At 42.5% G+C, this 12,463-nt stretch overlaps 1 protein-coding gene across 1 annotated transcript; it reads right to left on the bottom strand.

The window, feature by feature from the left end:
* Positions 1-9,014: 9,014 nt before the first annotated feature.
* Positions 9,015-12,048, bottom strand: LOC308317061 (uncharacterized protein; the record flags this gene model as incomplete). Its single annotated transcript, XM_080765852.1, has 4 exons — positions 11,827-12,048; positions 11,512-11,595; positions 10,083-10,349; positions 9,015-9,070 (listed from the first exon to the last, which is right to left on the bottom strand). The coding sequence occupies exons 1-4, from the start codon at positions 11,993-11,995 to the stop codon at positions 9,015-9,017; spliced, it is 576 nt and encodes a 191-aa protein (XP_080621978.1). The 5' UTR covers positions 11,996-12,048.
* Positions 12,049-12,463: the final 415 nt, after the last annotated feature.

The raw sequence follows: 12,463 nt of genomic DNA on the forward strand, positions 1-12,463 counted from the left end.
CTGTCAAGAGACAGAGGGAGAGAGAGAGAGAGAGAGAGAGAGACAGAGGGAGAGAGACGGAGGAGAAAAACAAGGCTGCTTGGACATTGGTCCCCCATCCTCTCATCTCATTGGTCCCCCATCCTCTCATCCATTCCTCTGATTGGACATTGGTCCCCCATCCTCTCATCCATTCCTCTGATTGGACATTGGTCCCCCATCCTCTCCTCCATTCCTCTGATTGGACATTGGTCCCCCATCCTCTCATCCATTCCTCTGATTGGACATTGGTCCCCCATCCTCTCATCCATTCCTCTGATTGGACATTGGTCCCCCATCCTCTCCTCCATTCCTCTGATTGGACATTGGTCCCCCATCCTCTCATCCATTCCTCTGATTGGACATTGGTCCCCCATCCTCTCATCCATTCCTCTGACCCGTTTGGACATTGGTCCCCCATCCTCTCATCCATTCCTCTGATTGGACATTGGTCCCCCATCCTCTCATCCATTCCTCTGATTGGACATTGGTCCCCCATCCTCTCATCCATTCCTCTGATTGGACATTGGTCCCCCATCCTCTCATCCATTCCTCTGACCCGTTTGGACATTGGTCCCCCATCCTCTCATCTCATTGGTCCCCCATCCTCTCATCCATTCCTCTGATTGGACATTGGTCCCCCATCCTCTCATCTCATTGGTCCCCCATCCTCTCATCCATTCCTCTGACCCGTTTCTGCATTCCATGATTTTTAAAAACGTGTATGAAGTGCCAACATCGATATTTACTTGAGTCACCTGATGCTATCCAGGAGGACACACACCCAGGAGGAGGATACCATTCCAGTGCAGTAAAGGGGAATGTTTGTTTTCTTTTCTTTTGCCTGATCGACCCCCCTTTTTACAGCCCGTTGCCATACAGACAGAGAGACAAAGGAAACGGCCAAGCCGTTGCTATGGGAACGTGTAACCATGATGGTGATGATGGCGGCGGATACTGTATCTCCGGACGGACGGACGGACGGACGGTCGGACGGACAAAACTATTATTGGCAACGATGTGTTTCCTGGACGACGTTCTGGCGGTTGCACTCACGGACACAGACGACGTTAACTCTCGGGACGCATGGCCGGTTTGCACCGGACGAGAAGGAATCCAGTTGACCTGACTGAGGAGAGGATAGCCTTGTTTTCTTTTCTCCAGTGTATATATAATAATGCAACTGTTCCCTTATGTGCATCCAGTATATTATTACTCCTACTCTACAGCCTGTTTGCATTAACGGGGATTTCTCTGTTTTGCCTGTTTGTAAATCTTGTCCTTCTAGTCAGGCTTTTGGTGTCGAGGTAAAGGGGGGCGCGGAGAGAGGAAGGGGGGGGGTTTCTGTGGTGTTTTTGGGGGGGCGGGGGGGTGTATCTTAAGGCGCTGGGGGGGAATTTGGTCTGACAGCTTTCAGTCGACTTCGCGGCTCGCTCATACCTCAGTTGTACTTAGTTCCGCGAGGCGGGGGGGGGGGCACACGAAAAAACCTCTTGAGGGCGCAGGGCCTGGGAACGTGAAAATAAGACCCATTTTTACACTTTGTCGCACGTTACTGGGGGGGGGGGGGGGGGGGGGGTAGTAGCCGCTCGACGCATGCCAACGTGACGCGTTGGGATCGGGGCTGTTTCCCCTGCGTTGCCGTACATGGATGACTTACTAATGAAGCATAATTATAGCGCCACTCCGTGTGCGTCGTTTTTCAGACACTCGGGCCCCAAAGTCTGCATGTCAGTCCATCATCACATCATAGTCCTGTCCCTCACATCATAGTCATGTCCCTCACACCGTAGTCATGTCCCTCACATCATAGTCATGTCCCTCACATCATAGTCATGTCCCTCACATCATAGTCATGTCCATCACATCATAGCCATGTCCCTCACATCATAGTCATGTCCATTACATCATAGTCATGTCCATTACATCATAGTCATGTCCATTACATCGTAGTCATGTCCCTCACATCGTAGTCATGTCCCTCACACCGTAGTCATGTCCCTCACACCGTAGTCATGTCCCTCACATCATAGTCATGTCCCTCACACCGTAGTCATGTCCATCACATCGTAGTCATGTCCCTCACATCATAGTCATGTCCATTACATCATAGTCATGTCCATTACATCGTAGTCATTTCCCTCACACCGTAGTCATGTCCCTCACACCGTAGTCATGTCCCTCACATCATAGTCATGTCCCTCACACCGTAGTCATGTCCATCACATCGTAGTCATGTCCCTCACATCATAGTCATGTCCCTCACATCGTAGTCATGTCCCTCACATCATAGTCATGTCCCTCACACCGTAGTCATGTCCATCACACCGTAGTCATGTCCCTCACATCATAGTCATGTCCCTCACACCGTAGTCATGTCCATCACACCGTAGTCATGTCCCTCACATCATAGTCATGTCCCTCACATCGTAGTCATGTCCCTCACATCATAGTCATGTCCCTCACACCGTAGTCATGTCCCTCACATCATAGTCATGTCCCTCACACCGTAGTCATGTCCATCACACCGTAGTCATGTCCATCACACCGTAGTCATGTCCATCACACCGTAGTCATGTCCATCACACCGTAGTCATGCCCATTTGCAGCCATTCCGGTTAATTAGAACGTTTGGATGTTTTCCCATTTTTCGACTCACAGATAAATCATAATCATTTGGTTAAAATGCTTTGGGTTTATAGTCAGTGTTTTGCACCGTGTCAGACGAGTTTTAGGTGAAGGTTATGATTATAAAACTCCGGTTTAATATATGATTATTGTTTTTATACCGCCTTTTTTCCCCCCCGGACGCGACACATGAGAGCCCACATAATCCATTTAAAAAACGATACAGGTGTTAAAGGTGTTAATAGGATATTAAGGTTTTTTGCAGATGGGTCTTTGTAAAGGTTTTTACTAGTATAACTTAAAAGGTCTACAAAAACAAGGCAAAAGTGCTGCTGCGTATTGTGTCAAATCAACAAGTCGGAGAGAGAGAGAGAGAGAGAGAGAGAGAGAGAGAGGGAGGGGTGGGGGGGGGGTGAGGGGGAGGAATGTTGAACTAATTTCAGGGGTTTTAACTTTTCATGCAGTTGCAAAAATGTTCCTCATCTGTGTTTGTGGATGCATTCCCAGAGCTGTGACATGCGTGTGTGACTTTAAAAAAAAAAGAAAAAAAAAACATAGGAAAAAGGGGTGGGGTTTGACTATAGGGCTGTGTTTGTGATATTATATTGTAGCCTTTATCCAATTAGGGGGCGAGAGGGAATAAGGAAAGATTATTGTCTTATAGAGAAATCGTTGTCACCTTTTTAAGGTGTCTTTTATTTTTGTAAACCAAACTGGTTTTTATTGTTTTTCCATTGTAATTATTTTGTTGCACCTTTTTTTTTTTTTTTTGCCCAATGTGTTTCTTAATGGTCGTTCTTTGTGCCAAATAACCTGTTGCTGAGTGGAAGCCATCACCCCCCCCCCCACCCCCTCCCCTTAACTCATTCTGACCTGAGATCAGATTCATACGAGGTTTCCACTGGACACACACACTGGTCTTGATTAACCCCATTCTGACCTGAGATCAGATTCTAAAAAATGTCAGTCGTTCTTCGTTTTTTTCAAAAATAGCAGACCTACAAGCTCGTAGCGCGCCACTCGGTGGCGCGCTATGAGCTTGTAGATCTGGTATTTTTCAATATAGCTAAAGCACGACTTGATGCTATAACACCAAAATGGGTTTCCCGTTCAGAATGGGTTAAATCCTGACAGTTCTCTGAAGACCCCCCATGTTTCTATACGTCAGTGTTCGTCGAACTATTTCATGTCAAGGACCACCAAATATATATATGTAATCGGCCCGCCCATCTGACCCCCCATCTGAAAATATGTTGTTCCAGGACATACTTTCTTTTTTTAAACATTGTAAAAGTTTAGTTGTATTGCTTTTCTACCCCGAACCCCAACCTGAACCTTATCCTAAGCCTATAAACTTTAAAAATATTTTTTTAAAACAACAATCTTTTTTTTAATCTTGTGGGGACCAGGGGCGTAGGAAAAAAGTCTTATTTTTACCTCACGAGTACAGTATACCTTAGTAATACAAGTACACTCACTTGCACACATTTGTATTACTGTGTACTCGTTAGGACGTCAGTGTTGTAAACCAAACTGGTGTTGTTGGAAAGGACCATTTAATGGATGCCATTCGCTTGTTTTATCGTGCGTGCCATTTTTTTCTTTTTAAATCCCTAAACCCCCCAAGGCCGAAAAAGAAGCAGATCTTCAAGCTCACAGCGTTTGGCAGCGCAACGCGATGTGAGCTTGTATGTCGTCTATTTATGGTGCACGCAACTAACTTAACTTCTCTTAACCCATTCTGACCTGAGATCAGATTCATACGAGGTTTCCACTGGACACACACTGGTCTGATGAACCCATTCTGACCTGAGATCAGATTCATACGAGGTTTCCACTGGACACACACTGGTCTGATGAACCCATCAGATTCTAAAATTGTCAGTCGTTCTTCGATTTTTCAAAAATAGCAGACCTACAAGCTCGTAGCGCGCCACTGAGTGGCGCGCTATGAGCTTGTATAGGTCTGCTATTTTTGAAAAAGTCGTGACATTGCAGCACAAATCTTTGAATATATCTTCTTTCAGAACACTTTTTTAAAATGTTGACGTCGGGCCTAAAATGGTTTAACGAGGACCTGGAAAATTGTCCTCGAGATATCGAGTTCCTCACCTTATACCACACTTTAGTGGACAAATCCCCCTAACTAGTATAGTAGTACAAGTACACACTTAACGCACACTGTCACGCACGCACGCCTACTCTAGAGCAGTGGTTCCCCAAACTGGGGGTCCGGGTGACCCCTAGGGGTCCTTGAGGGAGTTCCAGGGGGTCCCCAGCTAAGTGATAGTTATAGGAAACCAAAAGAATCGAGTCCATTTGTGCACTCTCAGAGTTAAATTAACTTTGATTTTACAATTTACATCGGGGGGTCTCCCAGAGATAGAAATGCCATTAAAATAGGGTACTTACTTACTCCTCTTCGTCCCCCCCCCATGTGGGACATAAGGCTTCAACGAGCGCTCTCCGTTGCATCCGATCCCTGGCAGCACGTTGCTCCTCTCCGCTCCCCAGGACAGGTTCATCTGTTCCAGCTCCTGCGTTCCACAGTTCTGCGCCAGGTGGTTCTTATGGGCCTCCCAGGTTTTCTTTTGCCTGGTGGACTGGTGTCCATCTTAAGGCCCCCTTTGTGATGCAGTCCTCCTGCTCCATCCTCGGTTCACGTCCTACAGCCATCTCAGGCGTCTGTGTGTGTGTAATGTCCTCGGTGATGCTCCGGCTCCCCGTTTGTTTGTACACTTCATTGTTTGATATTTTTTTCGGCCAAAATATCGGACCTTTTTTTTTTTTTTCATTAAAGAAGGTCATTAAATATAGGGTGCCGTTAGCCTAATTCAGGTCAAACTGCCAGGGGGCCCTTGACATGAAAATGGTTGAGAATCACTGCGAGAATCGTGTGTGTGTGTGGGTGGGGGTGGGGGGCCCTTGGCATATATTTTCAAAATGGCGGGGTCCGCGGGGCTAATTGGTGGTCCTTGACATGGGAAAAGTTTGTGAACCGCTGAGTAGAGTCATGTCCTCTGAAGGACACAGAACGGCGGCCAAACGGAGCAGGAGCTTGAGGCTGTTTGTTCGGGTGTGTATCGCTGTGTTTTCCACCAGCTGGCAAAATTTTTTTTTTTGTTTTTTATGAAAAAAACGACACAAGCCAGCTAGCTCTCATAATGTTGCTCCTGACGGGTTTCTGTCACATCGTCTCTCTCGGTGTGTAAATGTGGTGAGTGCGCGCAACGCAACACAACGCAACACAACGCACGGCGCGCAACGCAACGCACGGCGCGCAACGCAACGCACGGCGCGCACAACGCAACGCGTTTTATTCAGTGAAAGATGTTTTTGTTTTCGTTTTTTTTTGTCATTACACAATTTCTTGACTCACATAATATGCTCGACAAGACAACGAAAGGGTGGCATATAGGAAGAAATAGAAAATGACGAAAAAAAAAAAACTAAATTTTAAAGTATATATAAATATATGTGTATATGAAAAATGGACAAAAATGCTCTAGGTTTATTTAAAAAGAAAATTAATGTAGAAAACAAAAAAAATGTTTGTTTGCGGGGGAAAGACTCAAGTTCTTTATTTTTATTTTTATGTGAGTATAATTGTTTGTGGTGAAGACTTAAAGGCTCGGATCTTGCACATAAAGAGTTTAGATATTGTACCTGCAAGTAACAGATGATTATTATTTTTTAAATACCAAGAAGACTCCTGCGCTTTTCATATTTATTGTGTTTATTTTTCGGGGACGTGCCCCTCCTTTCCCCCTCCCGAGATCTTCGCTGTAGAAATACTCTTGGTTTACACACCCATCGGAAAAAAAAACAACGGTCTGTTTTTTTTTCATAATGCCATAAAAACACGAAATACTACTGGCTTTTGGGTTATTATCACCATTAAGGTCATGATGATACTGATATATTATTGATAATATTATTCCATGATGATTATTGTTATTAAATTTATTTTTATTTCAATGACTTTTTTTTTTTCTTTTTTCAAGACCGGTAGGAACTTTACGTGTTGGACTGGTTGTAACAAAACGGTTCAGAAATAAAAATATTTTTTTTTTCGTGTTATTATACTGTGTGAGTTTACATGGTTCTTTAATGTAAGAGGGCATGCTGCTTGATACTATAGAGCACCGAAGTCTGACGTCAATATCGGTAGAGGGCGCAAATCCACAGGTTCATGTACTTTCTATTTGCATTGTAATCCCCATAGGAGGATTTTAGATCGCCTCATATAAGAACTGTGTTTGAAAAATAAACATGTCATCCCGGCCGCTTCACTCATATGGATATGAAGAATCAACTGACTGAGAGAAAACGCTAATGTTACTGCTACTGAATTAGTTACATTTTCGCTAGAAGCAGACTGTATCATATATGAGTGACTGACTGTTGCAAACGATACGCTTATAGTAGACGATATTAAGATCACCCCATGTTATTCTCCATAGAGAAATTACTTCCGTGAACCAGGGGAACCGAAGGGATGAGCGAGTTACGTCAGGACTTCGGTGCTCTATAGATGTTAGGGTAAGTATACTTACTATAGTATGGTGCATGCAGGGGTCATGGGAACTTTAATGATGGCGAGGGCCAATATATTTCCACACTCACTCCAGTGGGGCCACAGTACTAGTGTACATATTACTGTCATAGCAAAATTTGCCGATCTACAAGCTCACAACGCGTCTCAATGCGACACGTTTTGAGCTTGTAGATCAGCTATTTTTGCTATATTTGAATTGAAAACCTGATTATTATTTTTTTGCTATTGGAATCCTGAAAAGTAACCTTTTTATTGAATTTCAAATGCATTTAGTTATAGTTATTGTTATGAACTGTTAACATAACTACATTGGACACAAAAAGATAAACATTTTAATGCTAGTCATTTAGTACTATAGTCATTTAATGACCTAGTCAGTAATTAAAGCGGGTTTGGAATTGTAAACAGCTGAAATCAATACTATATCAGTATTCTGATATTAACATGCGGGCCGCATTAAGTGCGGCCCCCGGGCCGCCAGTTGCCCACCCCTGGTATAGCGTAAAGAAAGTCAAGTATACTAACTAGACTACCAAGTAGTATACAGTCAACAGCGACATCTGCTGACCAAAAGGCCACTACCTTAAATCTGGAAGAATAAAAAAGTAATATCTTTTCAACAGATTTTGAGCAGGCACGATGGTATGAATACATAATGTTTTCTTTTGTTGTTGTTTTTTTTTTTTAAATGATTCAACAATTTTTATAGCTATTTTACCTATTATTGAGCGGTGCAACAGCAATGTCCCTACAGTAGTGGTGTGTGTCCCTACGGTATGTCCTAAGCTGACTACTCCTATGTTCACTGATACGTGTGCCAAGGGCTCATCCACACGCAAACCAGTGTCGATTTCGTCGACTAAAACTAAGATGAAAATGTTCGTCGACTACCTTTTTCCACTGACGAAAACTACATGGAAACTAAATAAAAAATTAAGCTATAGGCCTAATGACATTTTAGTCTTAAATGACATTTTTAGACTAAATATACAAATAAAAATTAGACTAAAATGTTAGGAAAGGGACTAGTGGACAAGAGATCCACTATAAGTCATTTTACAATTAGTTGCATGCTGAAAATAGACGATCTACAAGCTCACAAGTTGTGGCAATACATTTTGTTCGACTAAATCAACTGTAGATGTAGTTATATTATATGTTGTCGACTAAAACTAGACTATAACACTAAAACATTCTGAGTGACTAAAATGTGATTAAAACTATTCAAGAGACTACAGTATGACTAAAACTAAAATCAAAATTTGCTGGCACATTTCTGGCCACTTTAAATCACTATCTTTGACCATCTTTGAGAGTCATTAGTGAGGACCTATTATATGAAGAGAGGTTGAAAAGTGGTGAAGTGGTCCTTTAACAAACTTGATTTGGACCAAACCCAGTTTCATCACAAACACTTTATTGATCAATCTGTCTGTGGTGTTGAAATGAAACAGATGGCTGTTATTCATTGATTACATGTTACATTACATATGAATAATGGAAATATGAATTATCCTCTTGAACCCCAGCATGAATATTCTGGGGGGGAACATTTCCCAAAATAGCAGATCTACAAGCTCATTGTCTATTTGGTGTACTCAGAAAAAGAAAATAACCCCCCCCCCCCACACACACACACACACACACACAGGCGGGTGGTATAGCTCCATGCACCACAAAGGGTTAATCAGGTGCTGCACATACACATAACTATTACTAGTTAATGCATAACTCTAGAAAACTATTTCACAAATCCAACGGCGTGTGTACCCAGTCTCACATGGATTGTCGTACCATCCTCCATCAGCAGCTAACACAGCACAGTCTTCTCCTCCAACGTCATTAGGCTGACCACGCCCCCAGTACCTGTAGAAGTAGACACATGAATACATTACAATACCTTCACAACAAGGATTTTATCTGAATGTTTAGTTTTTTTTTTTACTTTATTAATTATTTTTTTAATATTACATTATAATATAATGTAATATAATTTGAAGTCATGATAAAAAATAAAAAAAACATTCAGATCAAATATATATAATGATTATAATATGTACGTACAAATTAACTGGACAATGAAATAGACAACGGATACAGAGTAACTGTTGTATGTGTGCCTTTGATTCCATTTAGAAATAAATATGAAGATGAAATAATGTGAAATGTAGTTTGCTGAAAATAAATGTAGTTAAAATGTTTTCTTTAACCCATTCTGGGTACAGTATGTAGGCCTACGGTATTACAAAAATAAGAAAATGTGATGCTGCTATATAAATATTAGTTTTTCAGAAAACTCAGGGAGTTTTTAGAATGGGCCTCAGTAGAATAATGAAGGTAAAGTCTTACGGTGTTGTGGTCAGTGGTGTTCCATCCACCCACTTCCACACTCCTTCTGTCTCGCTGTCGGTCAATCCAATCCACACAGTCCTGGATCCGCCAACGAGTCTGACAACAAAGTCCTGGACAGACGGAGATGGAGTATGTTACAGCATGCACTAATGCACGCATGCACTAATGCACGCATGCACTAATGCGCGCGCGCACACACACACACACACGCACGCACGCACGCACTAATGCACGCACTAAAGCGCGCGCACACACACACACACTGCACCTGCTTCTCTCTGCTCTTTATGGTCATCAGGTCAGATTGTCTGGCTGTACAGAATGCTCTGCTGTCCTCCCAGGTCTTCCACTCAGTAGAGATGTAGTTAGAGTAGTAGTAACACACACCATCACCAAATGTAAATCCATGTGATTCTAACCACAAAATATAATGTTAGACACTGTTTTCATGTGCTCAGATTAATGACAAATGATGATCTATATTCTACATGATATTAGATTGAATACAAAACATTGTCTCACTGACCACAAAGTATCATCTTCAGGTCATCTGGTTTGTCAGTCATGTCGTTAAGTCTGCTCACTAACTGGTCTCTCTGGTCAAGTCTGGTCTCTAACTGGTCTCTCTGGTCAGTCATGGTGTTAAGTCTGGTCAGTAACTGGCCTCTCTGTTCAGTCAGGTTGTTAAGTCTGGTCAGTAACTGGCCTCTCTGTTCGGTCAGGTTGTCATGTCTGGTCTGGAACTCATCAAAACTGGTCTTCCACTGGTCTCTCAGTTCAGTTAGGTCCAAATCTGCAAGAAAGATGATCCACAAACTGATTAGTATTACATCCAGCTTTATTGTGATCGTAAGTCTGCATTTGACAATGAGACAAAGAGAGGTGTCTGGTTGCTACAGGGGTTGAAGTTCTAGGAGTCTGAATCTGCCATGTTGCGTTTGTCATTGTAAAGTTTCTATCTATGTGTCCACATGGACAGACTTAGTGAATCTGCCATGTAGTGTTTGTCATTGTAAAGTATCTATCTACAGTATGTGTCCACATGGACAGACTTAGTGAATCTGCCATGTAGCGTTTGTCATTGTAAATGTGCATAACATTTGCACTAAACCTTTTTTTTTTCTTTTTTACATAATGTCCTCTGCAAAGTCCTAGTAGTAGAAAGTAATAGTAAGGTTGAAATCTCTTTTTTGCAAGTAGACATATAATTATCCAGGTCTTGCAGGGTTAAGTCCACTAGTGTCCACAGGGACAGACAGTCATTCTGTAATGTAGCGTTTGTCATTGTAAAGCCATTAAGTCCACTATGTGTCCACATGGACAGACAGTTAGCAGACAGGACCAGGTCCTAAAGGTCCACACACTGCAGTCATTTATTTTGGTGTTGGTGGATACCTGTTCATGACAAAATGTCTATAATGTTGGCTGTATATGCTCTGCATGCGTCAATGCACTCCTATTGTGACTTATTGCACACACACACACACACACACACACACACACACACACACACACACACACACACACACACACACCACACACACACTCATTCATCCTCATCTACAGAATGTTCTGCTTTTCCCAATAATAATAATAATGATACATTTTATTCATAAGGCGCCTTTCAGGGCACTCGAGGTCGCCGTACAGGTTAAAAAACAGTACAAGAACACAGTTAAAAGCAGAACAAAACTAGGGCACAGCTTGCCATCATGGGCACACTTCCCATACACTGCTCCTGCTTTGATGTATAGCAACTGTCTGCTTGCTTTTTAGTCACTAGGAATTTCCATTTGCTTAGTTTTTATTTATTAGTCCTCATTGGTCGCGTTGCTAAACGTTCCTGTAATCACTTTGAGCTTCTTCGGTAGTGGGTACTGTATTTATGAGCATTGTATGTCTGTCCTGTTTTTTGTTGTGTTTATACAGTAGTGTTTATAAAATGCTATACTCACTGAGTATGCCCAGGACAATGATGCCAGCCAATAGGAGCAGCCCCACACACGCTGCAACAGCTTTGAAGAAATTCTTCTTAAATCCTGAATGTAAACATCAGACACATTTTCACTATTATTGTATACATTAAGGCATAATGTGAATAAAAGCGAATCCCATTAAACACAAGAGAGGCACTGTGAGGTGGCTGCCGACAACTGCTATTGCGTAAGATCGATAGATGTGTTACTTAAATCATTTTATTATTATTATTATTATTATTATTATTATTGTAGTAGTAGTATAGTGGTATTATTTTTTCTTTTCTTTTTTACCTCCATGCTGTGCTGTGTTCCCAGGGTCAGAACCTCGGAGGTTTTCGTAGACGGTTAGTTCTATACCTCCACCTCCATGCTGTGCTGTGTTCTCAGGGGCAGAAACAGGGAGGGTTTCATAAGTGTCGTCGGTCGGCTCTGGTGTGGTGTAGATGCTGTCTTCAGACATTTTAGGTTGAGTTGAGTTTCTGAGTTGAGTTGACTCCAGTTGAGGTGGACACGTCTTCAGATATCGCAGTGGGTTTTCAGACTGCTCTCCTTGCACGGCTTGATGGGACAGATGTCACAAGAGAGGACGTTTGAAGATGGACTCTTTGAGATAACGGCGATGTGGTAAAATTGCACTGCTTCCAGCCAATCAGAAAGCAGCTACTGTGGTGTGAATTTCCTCAGCGATGACACCGGTGGATTGACTCATAATATGTGTCAATCCACCGGCATCATTTCTGAGGAAATTCAAAACAAAGACATGCATGCACTGCCCACTTTGACAGGCTGGCATGGCTTAGGGTCGACGACAGAGTACAGCATCTTGCAATGGTTCTGGTCCACAAGATTCGATACACTACCAAGATACCCATGTACCCGTCTAGATACTTCATTAATGTAAACAAAGTCCACACCCACAACACCAGAG

The sequence above is a fragment of the Protomyctophum bolini genome, assembly GCF_963924005.1.
Source record: "Protomyctophum bolini genome assembly, chromosome: 6".
Lineage (NCBI taxonomy): Eukaryota > Metazoa > Chordata > Actinopteri > Myctophiformes > Myctophidae > Protomyctophum > Protomyctophum bolini.